The sequence below is a fragment of the Amorphotheca resinae genome (genome assembly GCF_003019875.1).
Source record: "Amorphotheca resinae ATCC 22711 unplaced genomic scaffold M430scaffold_1, whole genome shotgun sequence".
Lineage (NCBI taxonomy): Eukaryota > Fungi > Ascomycota > Leotiomycetes > Helotiales > Amorphothecaceae > Amorphotheca > Amorphotheca resinae.
This window is the reverse complement of record NW_020194471.1, coordinates 1,593,599-1,611,908: the sequence shown is the minus strand read 5'-3', so window position 1 is coordinate 1,611,908 and position 18,310 is coordinate 1,593,599. Positions and strand designations below refer to the sequence as shown.

General features: G+C 47.5%; 6 protein-coding genes across 6 annotated transcripts; 4 read left to right on the top strand and 2 right to left on the bottom strand.

Moving 5' to 3' along the window:
* Positions 1-58: 58 nt before the first annotated feature.
* Positions 59-2,452, top strand: M430DRAFT_46695 (hypothetical protein; the record flags this gene model as incomplete). Its single annotated transcript, XM_024867869.1, has 3 exons — positions 59-950; positions 1,005-1,413; positions 1,465-2,452. 3 exons carry the CDS (start codon positions 59-61, stop codon positions 2,450-2,452), a joined length of 2,289 nt encoding a protein of 762 aa, XP_024725136.1.
* A 2,263-nt stretch (positions 2,453-4,715) lies between these two features.
* M430DRAFT_32279 (hypothetical protein) lies at positions 4,716-5,153 on the bottom strand (the record flags this gene model as incomplete). Its single annotated transcript, XM_024866138.1, has 1 exon — positions 4,716-5,153. A coding segment is annotated over one exon (197 nt), but the record flags the coding sequence as incomplete, so codon positions are not given.
* A 2,243-nt stretch (positions 5,154-7,396) lies between these two features.
* M430DRAFT_92013 (hypothetical protein) lies at positions 7,397-7,846 on the bottom strand (the record flags this gene model as incomplete). The annotated part of the gene is made up of 2 exons (XM_024869691.1): positions 7,397-7,627; positions 7,706-7,846. 2 exons carry the CDS (start codon positions 7,844-7,846, stop codon positions 7,397-7,399), a joined length of 372 nt encoding a protein of 123 aa, XP_024725134.1.
* A 1,502-nt stretch (positions 7,847-9,348) lies between these two features.
* On the top strand, positions 9,349-12,163 carry M430DRAFT_268883 (hypothetical protein; the record flags this gene model as incomplete). Its single annotated transcript, XM_024865465.1, has 5 exons — positions 9,349-9,887; positions 10,010-10,430; positions 10,558-10,617; positions 10,675-10,725; positions 10,778-12,163. The coding sequence occupies 5 exons, from the start codon at positions 9,349-9,351 to the stop codon at positions 12,161-12,163; spliced, it is 2,457 nt and encodes an 818-aa protein (XP_024725133.1).
* Positions 12,164-14,211: 2,048 nt separating this feature from the next.
* On the top strand, positions 14,212-16,887 carry M430DRAFT_93835 (hypothetical protein; the record flags this gene model as incomplete). The annotated part of the gene is made up of 6 exons (XM_024869791.1): positions 14,212-14,313; positions 14,366-14,432; positions 14,481-14,703; positions 14,753-14,917; positions 14,963-15,141; positions 15,191-16,887. The coding sequence occupies 6 exons, from the start codon at positions 14,212-14,214 to the stop codon at positions 16,885-16,887; spliced, it is 2,433 nt and encodes an 810-aa protein (XP_024725132.1).
* Positions 16,888-17,021: 134 nt separating this feature from the next.
* M430DRAFT_24040 (hypothetical protein) lies at positions 17,022-18,164 on the top strand (the record flags this gene model as incomplete). Its single annotated transcript, XM_024865004.1, has 3 exons — positions 17,022-17,433; positions 17,593-17,724; positions 17,980-18,164. The coding sequence occupies 3 exons, from the start codon at positions 17,022-17,024 to the stop codon at positions 18,162-18,164; spliced, it is 729 nt and encodes a 242-aa protein (XP_024725131.1).
* Positions 18,165-18,310: the final 146 nt, after the last annotated feature.

The window sequence follows — 18,310 nt, the reverse complement described above, 5'->3', positions numbered from 1 at the left end:
GACCTCTCTCTCGTACGTGGACAGACTTTTCAGGCCGAACGCTAAACCTTGATCGAGGATGGCGCCTGAGACTTTGACTTTCATGCCAAATGGCGATGTCACCTTGATCCTTACCCGCTATGTTATGAAAGAGGTGGAAGAACAGAGGTCGATCGAAGAAGATGGGCCACAGGAAGCCGCATCCGGAGTCGAGCCTGAAGCACCCGCAGAGCCCGAAGAGCCCGAAGAGAGTGTTCTGTTTTTCGCCCCTGATCCTCCTGGGAGCGAGAATGGCCCCTTCTACCCTCCACCACCGAGAGCATCGCGCGGGTCTGATGCCTCCTCACGGCGCGATCGCTCCCCGAGTCCTCCCGCTTCTTTTTGGGCCTCCTTGAAGAGACAACAAGCAGCGAGGGTGATTGAACCTAGCGAAGATGAACAACCCGTGACCCCACCAGTACGCGCAAAGAAGCCAGAAAGAATTGTTATATCGAGTCACGAGGTCCATTGCGTTGTCTCATCGAGGCACATGATGCTCGCATCTCAACATTTTCAGAAGATCTTGAGCGGCAATTCCAACGAGGCGATCACCCTTCATACCAAAGGGCACGTCACGATTCCACTTTCGGACGACCTGGATACTATGATTATTTTGCTGAATATTATTCACGGAGCCAGTAGGAAAGTTCCACGTCAAGTTAGCCTTGAAGTACTCAGCAAACTTGCGGTTCTGGTCAGTAGATATGAATTTCTAGAGACTGTGGAGTTCTTTTCGGACACTTGGATCGAAAATCTCCAGAGAGAGGGGCTTCCCAAATCGTATAATGAGAATGTGCTTCCATTGCTCTTCGTATTCTGGGTATTCAACAGGCCTTCTGAGTTCAAGGACATGTCCCGACTTGCCCAATGGGAATGCACCGAGGAACTGGACCAAGATGTGGGGGATGTTCCAATTTCACACAGTATCGTCGGTAAGGCTGATTTTTTCTGACTGAAATTGAAGAGTTCGAGCTAATTATACGTAGATGCAATCAAGAAAGGTCGAGAATTTGCGATTGAGACTGCCATCATGGTCATTCATACGCTCATCAACAGGTACATGGTTGGTGAAACTGTTTGCGACGGTTCCCTGGACGATGAGCTTAAATACGCCTGTGATTCTATGGTATTGGGATCCTTGATGAAGAGCTCACGCAAGATCGGCATCTGGCCTAAGCCCGAGGCACCATTCAACGGCAGGAGGTTCAAAGATCTCGCCCGCGCCATTCGAAGTATCAAGGTCTTGGATGTCTGTAAGAAGGGAAGCAACCAAAGATGGAATTTGTATGGTCCATCATCTAACTGCCATGGACTGGAGGACTCGATTGAGACATTGATGAAATCTATCGAGGCTGGTTTGGATGGATTGGAGCTGTCTGATTACACGAAGAAAAGGTAAAAACTTCGCGTATCTATATATTGTTTGAGCATGACTGATTTGAACAGTGAGGATTATACGTCCGAAATCCAAACCTCTCTTCTCGCACCTTCAAAGGACGAATTGAAGGAGCAAACGAAAGAGGATTCGAGAGAGAATTTTCAAGTCTGCATGAAAGAGGAAGTCGTAGAGGCGCCGAAAGAAGAGGTGAAAGTCCCTCAAAGAGAATACTCGGTACCGGAATCTAGACCCTCGACACGCGTCGACTCCAAGGAGGTGAAAGAGCCTGCGAAAGAACAAGAACAGACGAAAGCGGCTCCAAGAGAGTATTCGAGGGAGTCCTTGAAAGCGGAAGCCCCAGCAAGAGCCAGTTCCCGAGAAGTAGATGTGCCTGCGCAAGAGGAGGTGAAAGAGGCCCCAATACAGTACTCGAAAGATTTCCAACAACCGAGAGAGTATTCGGGGGAGACCTTGAAAGCGGAAGTAGGGGCCCCAGCGAGAGCCAGTTCCCGAGAAGTAGATGTGCCTGCGCAAGAGGAGGTGAAAGAGGCCCCAGTACAGTACTTGAAAGAATTTCAACAACCGGAAACACGAGTCTCCCCAAGTGTCAGTCTCCAGAAAGTGGAAGAGCCTGTCAAAGAAGAGGTGAAAGAGACTCCGAGAAACTCCCCGAGACAGGAAGCGAAAATGCCCGCAAAGGTGATTGCAAAAACGGTAGACGAGCCACCGAGAGAAGAAGTGAAGCCGGCACTGAGCGAGGAGGTGAACGTGCTCGCGGAGAGGAAACTCACCCGGACCCCTTCTTTTCCGAAAACCCTGAGCGAAGAGGTTAGATCGCCCGTGAGAGAATTTCAACTGGCACCGAAAGTGGCCTCCATGGAGGAGGTGATTGAGCAGGTACCGCATCCTACGAAAGAAGAAGTAAAGTCGTCAACGGTCGAGGTTAGAGAAACTGTGAACGCGGCCTCGACCACGACTAAGGCGGAAGATATGTGGGCCCCGCCCAAGAATTTCAAGCTGAGGAAGTCGAAGAAGACGTTCTCAACGAGGTACTGAGTTACGAAGTTATGAATCTGTCACGATATGGTCTGCTTGTTAGAAGGATAGGTTGCAAAATCAGTGTGGATGATGGGGGAGAACTTGAAAAGTTTGGCGTGTTTCCTCATGTTTCCTCGTGTTTCCTTCTATTACGCTCTTATGATACATGAATGATGTTACGAAGTCAAGAGTCAAAAGATGATGTAGATATAGAAGAGCGTTGCTTTTTATTCCCAGTTGTTATTTGAGTCTTGTTAAGTTTTGTTTTATTTAAAGCCATCTTCTTCGGCTTACCGTGGTGCAGCCACATTTAGATAATCAAATCAATTTTTACACACAAGCTTGAATCACAGAATCATGTACCATACATACATCACGTTCGGATAACTCGAGCCAATCTAAAATAGGCTTTATATAGGGGGCCAGGACGGATTCTTGGTATAGTAAGCTAAAGCATGGGCATGTATCTTCGGTCAGGCTGACGATGCAAAGTAAAATGAACGACTATATTCAAGAAGACACAGACCTAATTAATCTTGGCTAGGAAGCTGTAGCGGAGTCACTGAGAAGTGGGTTGAAACAATCCTCATGGTACTGCATGCGAGAAAGTTGAATACAGGTCTGTAGGTATTCGGCGCGATTAGGCCGTGCTTTCTTAGAAAGCAGACGTCGTTTTTATATATACTTCTTTGTTCCTTGGATTACCAAGAACTGTAGATATTCAACTTTTGATTTACTTTTGGGTTTTGAATTGGTGGTATAGATATATTATGCTTTATGTACAAGTTTTACCTTGCTAGGTGCCTGGGTAAGGTAGGTACCTACCTAGGTACTTGTGATGCTTCGTCTACCTAGGTAGGTAACTTACTAGTAGGTCCGGCTATTTCAGGGGCTTAAGCGAAGGGTGGAAGCGAATGTCTGCTCGGCCTTCCCTACCTACCTACCTAAATTTACAACATATACTATCTTATCTTACACAATACCTCCCTGCGTACTAGCATCAACCAATCTCCAAATTTCAGATCAGAAAAAAAGAAGATATAACGGTTTTCTTGATGGCGTGACAAAAAATAGCAATGTCTTTAAATTATTAACAAGCATTATGCCAAAAGTACAATGCGTTTACGATTCATGGAGAGGTATAGATAGATAGATATCTCGAGTAGGAGTATTAGGTATTAGCTTATAGGCTTTTAGATCTTCAAATGAGAGTTGTGGGATTTGAGGGGTAGTTGAAGGTTATATTATTAAGGGATCTTAATCTTTAGGGTTCGGATACGATATATCTTGTAGTGTATCAATCAGACGTGGTGAAACCTTGGGGCTTGTGTATTATTTTGGTTGTGCTTCTGGTTTCCTAAAATTTTGTTGCACATCGCAGTTGCGAAGCAATAGCCTCTTCACCTTTGGTTGTGCTCCTCACTCGGGTTGTGCTTTTTTGTCAACTGGTTTTGTTATACAGCGTAAACCCCTAAGGAATAGAATTGGCTCTTGTCTATTGGCTATTGCTTATTAACGTAAGCCAAGTAAATGTTTTGTTGCACGTCGCAGATAGAAAGCAATAGCCTCACCTTTGGTTGTGACTTTTGTCAACTAGGGTTTTGTTGCACGTCGTAACTCACAAGCAATAGCCAGGGCTCTTGCCTATTGGCTCTGGTCTGTTGAGTTAAGTCAAGTAGTAATTTGTTGCATGTCGTAACTCACAATAAGTAGACGGCGCTCTTGCCTATTGGTTCTTGTCTGTTGACTCAAGTCAATAATATCTTTGTTGCATATCGCAGTGTGACGACAACCTCGCTTTTGATCCTGTATCGTAATTCAGTATACCTTATCTATCTAACTCGGGGCAAATAGTTAGAGTTTAGTTGCACGTTGCAGCTGCGAATTAATACTCTCATCTTTGGTTGTGGCCTCATTTAAGTTGTGCCTCTTGTTGCATATCGCAGATAGGAGGCAGTAGCCTCATCTTTGCTTGTGCTGTCACTTACCTACCTTAGGTAAGGTAAGGTAGTTGTACTTCGTGTCAACTAATGTTTAGAGTTTTGTTGCAACTTGCACGTCGTAACTCACAAGGAACAGACAGTGCTCGTGAGTCAACTACGGTCTAGGTACCTACTTAGGTAGGTATGGAGATAAGGTTGGGAGGGTACTTTAACGGGGGTTATATAGACTGCATAAAATGCGGGACTTCTGGTATGGGACGAACTCGATTTCTTGCTCAAAAGGTGGTGGAGCGGATGGGAGTCGAGGAGTTTCATTAGTATGAGAATTCGATTATAATGCGTCTAGACTCGCAGAGTTTCCCGTCTTGATGCAATGATATACGATCCAGACACGGCAATAATGTATGGGGGAAAAGAAATCCAACCCCATCCTGCTCGAGAGACCCATTCTAACTCCATGTAAACAATACATTACTTATTGCGGTATCTATTACTAATCACCTATTCCTCTCTCAGGTATCATACTGATTCATACAGTCGGCATCACATATTTCCACCCCTCTCATGCTTCACCATCCTTCACTTATTCTCCGGCGGCTGATATGTATGTGCTGGCTGTGTAACGCCATCCCCACCAGCATACTGTGGCGGCGGCCCTGGCGGCGGCGCATAGCCCAGGTTCGGATCATAGTGCCCAGTGGCCCCTGGAGGTGCGCCTGAGTTTGCGTAGTTGTAAGGTCCTTGGTCTTGCGGCGGTTGCGATTCCATCGGCATCGAGCCGAGATATTGGTGCATACGGCGCCGGCGCCGTTGGGCCAGGAGACTGGAGAAATTAGATTAGCTATGCGCAGACTAGAAGGAAGTGGTGAGGAAATGACGAAGAGTTATGTGGAAGCTCGAGAGAATCGTACAGTAAGACTAGCAGTGCCACGGCTCCAACGAAGATTAGAATCCCGGCAAATATCCAGCGACCCCAACGATCCCAGTTCGAACGACAGTTACCACTGGAGCAATAACTGCGGTGATGTTGAAGTCAGATAGATATAGGTACGGCGCTGGAATAGGGTTGGGATTGGAGAGGTGAGGTGGGGATACGTACCCATAGCTGTAATACCGTGAGACAATCTTGGTAGAGGAATGGTACGAGAAGTACATATTGATGTATATATGTATGGGTTGCAGTTACCAGCCCGAGAGGTGTTGGAGTGTGTAAGTTTTGAGTAAATCTGGGGTAGAAGAATGAGCGGAGAATAAAATAGAAAGTATGACTCGTGATATGCGCAGACGCGGCCGTGGATCGTCGCCTTGGTGCAATGGTGCCCGGCGCTATTGCTATGTATATACACGCTAACTCTGGTTTTGGCAAATGGTAAACGGTATAGATATATATATAGGACATCGTATCCGGAATCGAGATTTCGAGAAGCGTTCAGGGACTCACGGAGAATAAGGAAAGGGAACGGGAGAAATGATACCTAACACCTACATCGACTTACTTGCATCATCCTAATTCAAAGAAGATCGAAAATAGAGAAAAGGACTTAGGGTTGCAGTCGACAGAATGTATGATTGTTCATATTTAGGAACCCATGCTTGATCATGACGGCTCCAGCGAAGTGCTATCAAGGTGGAAGATGATGGATGAAGTCTCCTTGTGTCTGTGGTTCGTGACGTTGGATACGATTAGTCATCCCTCGGTTGACATCACCATACCTCACCCCGCGTAGAGGCCTGACAGCCTGAAATTTGGGGGTATAACGGGATGAATAGAAGACCTCAGCATTATTCCTTCTTATTGCTTATATTTCGTTTCTGGTATCGGTTATGGAAGCGGCATCAGTTCCTCTTAAAGGGTAATTATTTTAGAAAAGGGCGGAGGTAGATTATTAAGTGTTTTACAGCCGTTTTTAGAAAGGATTCAGGGAAAAAAGGGGGAACCTTCGCTTACAGGACCTCCTGTCCCAAGCGAAAGCCTATATCGGCTACTTACCTAGGTACCTAGGTAAGGTAGGTAGGGGGAATAACGAGCTTAGGATTATTTAAGATTATATTTTGCTGGTTTGAAGTGGAGGTTCTGTACGATCTCTATACATCATGTGGTTCATATCTTTAAAGAGCATCCCACGCCCATCCACGATCTGTCGAGCTCTTCTTCCTGGCTGTGCGGGTACTCATTATCGTCAAACATTTCGTCAGTCATTACCTCCATTTCATCTGAGGAAAGTTTGCGCAGCGTTAAAGCAAGTCGCGCATTTCGAATCCCATTATGATGAAAGCCATGTTGTAGCCCTTCGACCAATAACTCCGTAGCGTGGTCACAGACTTACAGAACATGACCGGTGGGCTTATACGTTCAAAAAGTGTCAGGAGAGTTCTAGCTAGACTTAACGATTGCACTTTCTACGATGGGCAATTTGAATCTTGATTAAAGAATAACTTTCTTATATTTAATCTTATGTTTCAAATGCATATTACATGAATTCTGAGTCCCGTTTCCCCCGAGTGACAGCTGAAAGTTTCTCTGGCGCAGAGGATGAAAAGGGCCAGCCGGATCTTGATGAATGTGTGTTCCCATACCAGACAACTTGAGATAATCACGGGCTTTATGACCATGCTTCCGGACTATTTAAGAGTTGGTAGTTGTCGCAGGCGTAAGGTTAGGCAAGCTCAGAATTTGGCTTCGGAAGTGATGATCCAACGGAAAAGGAGTCCCGGAGAAGGAAGAGTAACGTAAGACACCGGTATCTCGTGCAAACGTCAGGCATAACCTTATCCTTGTTCTAACTTCTCTCCTTTATTGTTGGAACTTGGTCATCGAGGGGCTATGGGCCTTATGACGATCAAGAAGGGGGTATTATTGAGTTGAATTGATAAGAGCGAGACTCCGAAATATCGTACAAGGCACCAGCAGATGGCCCATTCTGCTCGAGTGGAGATGCAAGCAAAGTGCAATCCAAGAACGCCAGTGCGCATTTAATATGCCATCTTTCCCGTCAAAACCTCCTCAATCAGGACCCGATTATCGTGGGAAAGGAATCCTCTTCCCAAACGCCAACGCAGCCCATCCACCAATCAGGCACAACCCACCCAGCGGTGTAATAGGGCCCAATGCCTTGAATCTCTGCGGATCTAGCACAAGAAGGTATATGCTGCCGCTGAACATTGTCATGCCTGCCACCAACAAACCGGCTGCAAGTGTATTCTTCGGAGCGACCGCGCTGGTCAGGAGGAGGACGCCAGAATGGATGAGCTGAAGGGCAAAAGTATTAGCACGATACTATCTATGATATAGGCAATAGGGGAGAACAAGCGACTGAGAGGGAATTACTTGGTAATGAGCTGCCGTGTTCCAACTGGCGATTCTGGCCGGATCTGCTATGCGTTTCTTCAGGCCATGAGCTCCGAATGCTCCAAAAGCAACAGAGGTGGCGCCGTAGATGCAGCCAAAGGTCCAGAACGGGAACGGCATTTTGGATGTGGAGGATAATGGTCTAAGGATGGTGGATCGTCGAGGTGTGAAGTCGTCGAAGACATTTGGTGCTGAGTCAGCAGCCCTCCGACCTTCCGATGTCCCGGCTTCTATCCCCAATTCATTTTCTTCGTCCCTTTTACCTCACTGTCGAAACATGATGCAAACCAACTTTGGACAAGTCGTTGATTGTTCGATGCTTGCGCGTTGCTTGCGATTGAAGAAGGGTAGATGTTGTAATGACAAGACTACCTCATTAATAGGAATTAAGACCTGATAGATCGCAACTTATACTGACTTGTGTGAAACGACTAGAAACCAAAGAAAGCTCAAGCATATCACATTAGAGTGAAGTCTCAGCTACGAGAAATGCATTGGAGATACTGCATAAGGCAGCGGCTCGTCACAGGTGGCAAACGCATTTGTTCGGGAGGTCAACCATGCTTAAGCACGCCTCCTGTAGACGTTCCTTCATCTTCAGCACCTTTTTTATCAGCGACTACCTTACACTCGGCCGTCGATATATATCCCGTCACTATAGAAGAAGGATCTGGAGTAGGAGGTGGATACGCGCCAATTGCGAAGTGGGGGCCGGCGGAAAGGCGGGGATGGGGTGGAGCGGGACCGCGGGGTACAGCGATGCCCGACCTCTCCGCCCGCTCAAGTATCCTTCTTATCTACCGCTGGAGCTCCAACTGAAGGATAAACTGACAATCTATCTCCAGCGCCGCAAATCTCCTCACTATTCCCGCTACATGGCATGCTACAGTCAGTTTGATCCGCTGCCAAGCCTCCTCCGTTCTCTATATTAGTATCAGGAACACTGAGTCTTGTTGACAAGTGGACAACTACGTCGGCCCTGGGGGCATTATGTGTACAACGCTTAACAATGGAGACATAGGAAAGAAAGGTGAACGTATACGAAATTACTAGGTCTAACAAAAATAAAACCGTTAAATAGTTAAAAAGCAAAATGAGATGAACTCCAAGGAATCAGAAATAGGCTAGCCAGGCGTAGATTATGAGTATAAACCCGCGCTTACTAGCAATGACACAATGTATAGATGAGAGTCACACTTGATTCCTCTTCTATATATTACTAACAAAAAGAAATTGTTTTCATCTGTCATAAGTAGAGAGAAAAAGTAGATTGAGATGAGGATCGAAATTACTTGGGGATAGAAGTTACAAATTGCCTCTGCCTTTGATTCCCTTTCCGGCTACTCGCGTCAAAGAACTCGTCCAGACACAAAGGCGAATATGGTAATTGGGAGCCCTCAGAATAATGCCCTTCAGCTGAACATGCGGAGTTTTCCTTTCCTCGAAGATGTGCTCAGGGAAGTAGTATAAATAGTGCAAAAGTACCGGTTGAGGAATACTCCACATTCCAGGTCAACACCGCTTTGTGGATGTCCATCTATCTCTTACTCTCAAAGTCATCGTCGACGTAAATTAAAACGCTTACATCAATCTCCAAGATTATTTGACAACGCACTATTACAATGGCAGGCAGGGTGTTAGCAATGGATCTCGTGGATGAGACAGATGAAGATTCCGCTTCCTCTGTGGGATCTCTCAGCCCCGTCCTTCACCCAGCGACTTTTCCTCCAGATTTCAAACCCGATCTCACAAAATATGCAGAACGCTATGGCGCTTCCAAACATGAATACTTCAGAAACACTGGCAAAAGCGGCATCAGTCCTATCTCACCTCCCAATCCCTTCTTCCCCCAGTCACCGAGAAAGTTGTGCCGAGCACGACTGGAGGAAAGAATCCAGAGGAAGCGATTAACAGACTTCGCTTCATGGGAGCTGCAGGACAGTGGAAGTTGGTCGACGGATGAGGCGGCCTTGAGCGATCTTGCGGCAAGTGTCCCGCTTCATCATCTATATCGGCGGGATATGTGGCTACGAGGGAATGTCCCTATCGGAAATGGATACGAGGGAGTGTGGGATGCGCACGAGCAGGTTGTCTGGGATGCGATCCTTCCAGCTTTGAGATTAGCTTCTTTGCTATTGAACAAGAGCCTTGAAATGCCATGGTACGTTGATCTTTAAGATTGATCTAACAAAGATCATATTTTATGATAGTCGCAGAAGTTATGTCCGCGTTGAATAGGTTGTAAAGTATGCTTGCGCAAAATTGAAAGTTAACATACATCAGGTTAGATGCCCTCCAACGTGGTCGTTTCAACGTAATCCCACGGGAAGAACTTCTACCGCGTCTAGAAAAGTATAAAGAAGAGTTCTCCTTCCACACTCGGACGCAGGAAGAGATTATGGCCGATCTTGGCCTAAGGGATGAGTATCTCAGAGAGTTAGACGTGGAATTAAACATGGCAATAGGTTCAGCGATGCATGGTACAGAGTGCACTATGCGCAATGGACGCCCCGTGATAATCGGAGGCAAGGGGCCTAATGTCGAAGGAATAACCGAATTGAGGTTATTGAAAGAAAGGGTGGAGGATGAGTGGAACGTTGATGGGATCATAACGACCATTCATCTCCATCTCCTGGAGCCACTCTTGCGTACTGACCTCACAAATTCGGAACGGCTAGCTCAGCAATTCTACGTGGCAACTACAGTGAGTTCTCTAAAATAACCATCTGTATCATTTTACGCTAAACTACATTCACAGCTCGTACATGAGACTATGGCAAGTTTAACTCTTCAGCTATTTTATATTCATCATTGATTAATTGCATTAATAGCATAGCATTGGGTTGTGGAAAAGAGTAAAATCTGGAGATACGGATAATAGTTTCGAACCCGTATGAGTGCCAAAAGTCCCTAGGCATGTAACTAAAGAGACCCTGACGTTACTCTAGTTTTTCGAAAACGAGAAAATTGCAGAGCTTGGCTACTCATGGGAAAACTCGGTAGGTACCAATCATAAGGATGACATAACAAGCTGATGAAAGATGACCCAAGTGTTTCGGCGGCCGAGTTGGAGGAATTTTTGTACCCGTGCCAGGCGATGCATCAAGTCGGCCCATATTAGGGGCGACTATTATTTCCTGGCCAGATTGGGGACATTTCAGCAATCTGGAAAATGGCACTGCTCTCCCATCTGGGCGATTCCGTCTGGGCGAAGACTTTGGTCCGGGTGCAGTATCAGATAGATGGGCCATCCGGACATCGTTTATTGAGGGTATTCAGCAAGCATCCTTCTGGTCAACACAAGTGAGAAGCTTTGGACCAGACGTTCTTATCCCACAGAAGATGGTAGGACGTCGTTTGATAAGGAAAAATGCAGAGGGAGAATCTTCCCAAATTACAATTGTCGGACCTGACTACAAGTCTTGGCAGCTTGATAGCTCAATGCCTGTTCCAGCACCAGATATTCAGGCAACCGACGACTACGCTACTAGATGGATGAAAGAGAGCCAAAGAAGCTTCCGAGCTGATGCAGTGCGATTTGCGTTGAGAAGACAGCAGCAAGGATGGGAAACGTACAAAAGGGACGTGAAGCGTGTCGCTGACTGGGAAACAAGAAGAGAAAATAGCACCAAAGTTCTGAGTCATATGGGTCGCTACCGTTTAGATAAAGTCAAGGAAGCGCGTGTTAGGGTCGAAGTTTGGAACATTGAAACGGAAGCCATGGAAAAGAGAGAAGTCATGCTTAGAAATCAAAGTCTCAGTCCTTCGGAACAGCAACAGAAATACTACGAAGCTAAGTTGCAGGAAGATAAGGAATCTCAGATGCTGAAAGATGCACGGCAATGTCAGGAGACCAATTCTGAAGCCCGGGCATTCCAAATTTGCCAAGATATTCTACTTGAATCTAACTCCATGGTCATGAGAGCACATACACACGCTTTGCTCGGGAATTTGGTCGTTACTACCGATCGAAAACGTCATCTACAATCAGCTATGGCGACCTTCCAGGCTATGGAAGCCCTGACTGACAAAAGTCAAAACTGGCGGGAGTACATTCAAGACTGTCGAGCTGTCCTGAGTAAGATTGAAGCAGAAGACCGAGAGAAACGTAAGGAAGTTCGCAGGGGTCTACAGGATCAGTTTCTCAACGGCGTAGAACTCCAGAGGAGCGGCAATGAGAGCGAGGCGGCGCGGATCTTTGTTGATTTATTGAGATGTAGTTATGTCGAGATCCAGGCTAGGTCTCATCTGATGCTGGCAATAATGACCAATACGCCGGATAAGCTGCATCATACGATGGAGGCCAAGCGGCGTTTGGAGATTTTGCAGAAGACGTCTCCGAATCAACCCGAGTGGGCATATATGGGTGGCTGGGAGAAGATGAATATGATGGCTGATAAAATGCTGGATTATTGTAGGCGACATCCTGGTGAATAGGGTACCTGGGGATTGAGATGAAAAAGGAGGGACTCTGATGAAATTGTTCTTTTTTCTGGCACCTGGCTTCGAAACCATGGGAAAGAAAAACTACTGTAGTTCTCATAGCACTCGTTCAACTTTATCTCCCCCCTTTAATTCCCTTTTCTGACGTGGGCTTTTGTCCCCTATGTAGTATTAGCGGTCATATAGAGCATTTGGTATTCCCATCTTGTTCCTCCGATCACCCCATTAGTACATTACCGGACCCCAGACTCCCTGACCAGAAGTTTAGAACCATACTCCAGTCTCCAGAACATTATCCATTCAAGTAACCGAAATAAACCGAAGTGTTGACAGATTCCTGAAGGTCCCGAAACACTGGCTTATTTCAACGGGTTTAAATGGTGCATATTGTGACCCCAGGTCATTTCCCTAGGAACTATTGGCTTTCAATGGTTACAAGTGCTCGGAATAACAATTATGTGAAGTACTTCACGTGCATAAACATGCAATAACATATATTCGATGAGGTCCGTGACAGGCACTTGCAGATACACTCCTGGGGTGCATGATGTATCTTGCCGGAAACGCGGGGAATATTCTAAAAATGGGCTTATTCCGACGGAGGCCAGGGGATTGCGGAGCCGTGGTAAGTTGAATTGGGGAAAATCAGCTGTAGTTAGAATATATAACAATGGATTCTGTATTATGTACAGCATTAGAATGAAGATTGAGCGCAATAACCCCCTACCTGCCTAAGGTACCTATGTCTAGAAATATTAGTAGAACGAATAGATAAAATAGCCCGAGAGCCACATCTTCGGTACCTGATTACTCTGATTCATGTACACCATCATATGTATTTGTGTAGCTATAAGTGTACCTTATGTATTGAGTACCTTACCTCATATCGTAGTGTCAAGGAATAGGACATTACCTCTTCCCCCACCTTATACCCCATAACCCCGTCCTTATATCCTCGCTTAGACTTCCGTTTCCGTCGAAGGCTCGGTAAGCCAGCCGGTAATTAGTAAGCACCTTAAAAGCGCTCCAATGTTCGATTAGGCACGTGATTCGATCCGTCTCAGCGACCAGGTTTCCTTGTCCAGGATCTTTATTGAGAGACACGACGACTGGACATCCAGACCCTGACATCGCCCCCGCAGTGCCTCTGTGCTTTGCAAGCATTCATCGAACTCGACTGACTTCTGATCCCAGCCCAGGCTCCCAATGCCATGGACAGCCGAATGCTGCCCGATCGTGAAGGGGCATTCTCGGGTCAAGGACTCGGAACCCATGACCGTGCCTTGTTTTGCGTCTTGCTTGAAACCTCTCTTTTTGGCAGAAGCGCGGCTTGTGCTCGCAGTCTTATAAGTCACTACGGGCTACTTAGTTCTATGTCCGTTCAGTGCTCGGCGGTTTAACGGCAACACCTGGAGCGGTCACCAAGCGCTATGGGAGTGACCCCTGTTGTCCTGCGAAGACTTGCCGCTTCTCTCCCCCATCCCCGCATTCCAGCTTTATCTCTCTCCTTTCCTTTTGTTCCTCGCTTTTCTTCGTTCCGCGTTGTCTTCTGTGCCATGTATCTGTGTTTCTTGGATAGCCTCGGATCTTGAGATACGTTCCGGCATATTGTCTCAGCCTCTTCGACCGTCACCAGTCATCACATCCCGGCCTCGCCTTCGCCATCTTCTGCCGCCACGGGTACCTTGCGATTCAAGATCTGCATGCCAATGTCCCAATTCATCCATGTACATGTAATCAAGTCCTGTCAACTGATCAGCGGGGCCGAGAGAAGTCTGGGGCATCAGGTAGAGACACTGGAAAGCGGTCCGATCAAGGAGAATTGGGAAAATCCTCCATTAGCGATTACTTACATCCTTTCTCCTGTCCTGTTACAACGTTTGTTCGACCTCCCCCGTTCGTCAATTTGCTGACAATCACGAAGCAAGTGTTGACTTCGAGCACATTTGACTCGACTACACACCGTCGTGATGCTGTGCGCCCTGCATTACAACTGCTCTTAATAATGTAATAACCCCATTGTTGGTTTCCCGACATTCGCGATGTCAGGTCGGCCGCAGGTCGGTATCGACCGACTACCTGCACGCCGCATGAGCAATGAGCCACGAGAATCAATGAATTGCAAGTCCTGCCGGAAACGGAAGGTTATTTTGTCTTCTCGAGAAGTTCTTCCATGTTGCTAATATATAATTCCAGATTAAATGCAATCGGTTGCGACCGACTTGCGAGGCATGTCAGGTCTTCCAATGCCCATGTATATATGGTCGGGGATCTAGAATCGCAATATGGTATAATACTAATGGAATTCTAGATGCCGTCCCTAAGAAACGCGGACCAAAGACAGATGTGTTAGAGGCTTTGCTGAAGAGGGTGGATGGTTTGGAGAAGAGACTGAAGGACGAGAACAAGGCGCATTTGCCAAATGATGATACTGGATCAGTGGAGAAAGAAGAAAATGTCAACCAGGACACGAAACTGGAGCGACCCCAAATTGATACTGTTGATACTGGGGAAGATTCCACCATTTCAAGAAGGTCAGAAATCTTGTCCTAGCGGAGATGAAACGCTAACATGATTTCATAGTGAACCCCCAGGAGCTGTTCAGCCTGATGCCCTCGTCAATACGTATTTCACTCGATGTCATGGCAAACCATATCACATCCTTGACGAGACCACAACTCGACAAAAAATCCGACTCAAGCAACTTCCAACGTACCTCCTCTACGCGATATACGCTGTCAGCGCTAGGTGATTATATCATAAAAGTGGAAGAATAGCGCTGATCAGATGCAGATATACGGCACATCCAAATGGATATTATGCGGCAGCGGGGTTGAGTGAGGATTACGCATTACGTGCAAGGACTGAGTTGGATATTGACGATCCATCAATAGACTGTTTACAGTCCCTTTTGCTCCTTACAGAAGCATTCACTGCAGCTGGGAAGGGCAAGAAAGCGTATATGCTACTAGGTGGGTTATATTTACCTTGGCACAAGACATATACACTAATTATCACTAGCCAGTGGTATTGGAATGGCGCTTGCACTGGGATTGCATCGAGAATGTGACTCCAAGATCAAAATGACGCCCAGCGAAAAAGAAATGCGCAGACGGTTATTCTGGTCCAGTTATGTGATGGATAGGTTCATGGCATGCGGCTCAAAACGACCTTCCTTGATCGCGGACGAGTCCATTATGCTACGCTTTCCATCCTGGCGTCCAAACCCAGCAGCGCTCCCAGTTGAGGGCGAGTTTTTCCAAAACGGATCAAATCTACAGTACCACTCGGGATCCGGAAAGAAAAGCCAAGGCAGCACTGGATTACTCATAGATATTGTACGCATTCTTGGAATTACAAATCGATATCTGGCCGCTGGGGGAGTGAGAGGAGATAGCCACTTTCCTTGGCATTCATTGTCAAATCTCTCAAAAATCCGGCAGGACCTGGATACTTGGGCATCTGGGACGCAGGATGTCTTCTCTTCTATTGACACGCTATTCGGACAGCCAGACAGTACGGTATGGGTACTGAGTAAACTCGTCTACCACCTAGTTCATTGTTTAATATACCGACCTTTCCTCCCAATTGACCTGTCCGAACTGGCGGGAACGGGCCAACATCAATCTTGGCAAATAGAAGCCACGAATCTATGCTTCCTTCATGCAAATGCAATCGCTGAATTGGTAGAACTGGGAAAGCAGTCGTCTGGAATTGGGTGGCCTGCCTTCGTTGGGTACTGCATATGTACGGCCGGCACGGTGCATGTTCATGGAGCGCACTATAAGGGGGGCAGGGAAGGAGAAGTCTTCTCAGCCAGTGCAGACTTCCTCTCCCGGGAGATGAAGCAACTATCAGAACTTCGCTATACCTGGGCATCAGTACAACACCAACGGGAGACTCTGCAAACGATCTACGGCTGTCATTCAGAGCTGGTCAAATCCTTGGCAAGCAATCCAACGAGGTACTCTCCAGTATTTCACTTGGAAGATTTCTTCGACCGCTACAGCGACCTGGGGCAAATCATTGACGGGACTCATATCTCATTTTCTGACATCCTAACTGATCCTACCCACGAGCCATACACTGGCCACGACATTTACGCCTCCCGATCTTCCAACTTACAAAATGCAGCTTCTCAGATCTCGCTGAAACGCCGCAGATCCTCGTCCTCACGCAAGATACACGATTTGAAAATTCCACGTCGGAACTCAAATGGACATGCCGATGCTAATTCATTGCTCTCTCCAGTGGGCACTATTAACAGTGAGCGACATGCCCCAGACACGAATTTGAATATTCAAACACCAAGCATGCTAGAGACCCCATTTCCGAGGGATGCGAATGGTATGCCGAATCTCTCTCAGACGCCTTTCTCACCCCCATTTGCATGTTCCTCTCTTCAAGTCCCCGAGAATTACGATTCGATGTTCGGGATCGCGGGTCTCAATTCTGGCACTCCAGGGGCGTTGAACGGGGGCGTTATGCCATCGCCCCAGATGAATGGGGATGCGTATGATTATGGTATGGAGCAGCCGCCAGTGATGACACCTGGGGGAAGGAGTAATGGGGAGAGTTCTGGGGCTGGTACGATTGGGCGGGATGGCGAGGAGAAGGATCCGTTCCTGAGTTTGCTGGAGCAGCTGGCAGAGAATGAACATTCACTTGGCGGGCCGAGCGAGTTGGACTTCTTCCTGAACGGGGCAGCGAATGCTTGAGCAGGATTGAAGGTTGCTAGTTATGGATTTGAAGACGGGAAGATCATGGCGCCACTCACTGAGAGGCAATATACGTGCCTGGACGCTTAGAAGGGATGAGTATATAGGTACGGCCGCGGTGTATACAGTATCACATGACTGTTGGTACAACGGGAGAACTCCCAAGAGGGGACGAGAACTCAGACAAGTCTGGAGATGGGGCACCGACTCAAGAGGAGTCATGGCTGATAGTGCCAGCATTACTTACAGATTACTGTATACATCTCACCTATGAACAAATAATCCCGCCGATACACAAGCAGGATTTCCCAGGTCTCTCGTCCCTCTCTCGCAAGTCTCTCCCAAAAAGCTGTCAATACGCGAAACCACATTACCGACCAACTTACCGCGGCGTTTCTCGCTTCTATTCCCCTCCTTCATGCCCAAAGGTCGCCAAGCCCTCATCCTCCCCCATCTCCCATCTCCCATCGCCGCGCAAGGATCTCTTCGGGCCGACTTCCCCTCCCGTGAACTCTCAAGGACGGGTTAACCCCAGAAGTTTGATAGGTAAAGCCAGCGGAGCGGCGGAGCGGAGGGACAGATGCGGGTTGGGGCCCTTGGGGGGTTTAGTAAGGCGGGGTAGGGACGCCACGGGGGGGAATGGGGGAAATGGGGGAAGGGGGCGGACATGATGGATTTGGGTGACCACTGACAACCAGACCACAGTTGGTTCAAACTTCAGAGAGGAGGGTCTGGCGGTGAAGCGAGAAAGGAGGGCAAAGGGGGCAAAGGGGCAAAAGCAGAGAAAAGGCAAAACTAACACACACTACTATTTTTGGAGTTTCCGTACCCAGCTCGGTATGCGTTTTGCAGAGGATATTTTCGCTCTGTGTATCGTCTGACTCGCGAGCCTCGGCCACTCCGCACTTCATGAATCCAGCAAGGCTCGGCTAAGTGTTGCTGTGTAAGGACTAGTTCCACCCCGGGTGGCTCCAGCACGACGTCATTAGCGAGGGATCTCCCTTTCGCCTCCGCAACCCACAACCCACAATCAACTCTGCCTCCCATGGTTTCGCCCCACTGCCTCTCCCCGCTGGCTTTGTTTTACGATAGACCGTTTATCAGTGGCTGTCCTTAAGCTCTTGGCCTTCCGGTACTATCGCAGATCTGGCGTTGAGAGCGAGCCCGTTCACGATGGCATTGTCCCACAGGAAGACACCGCCTGTTTGGGCCAGGTCGAAAGAGGCGATTCGGTCATGGCACAGAGAACAGAGACCTCTGTCATAGCGCGGGGCTGAGCCCTTTATTCTCCCTTGATGACTGCAGACACTGGACCACCACGACGTAGGACGAACGGGGTCGGGTCGTGACGGGTCCCGTACGGAAGGGAGAAGGCGCGAGCCATCATATACATTTGAAGTCGAGAAAATACCCTCAACATCCT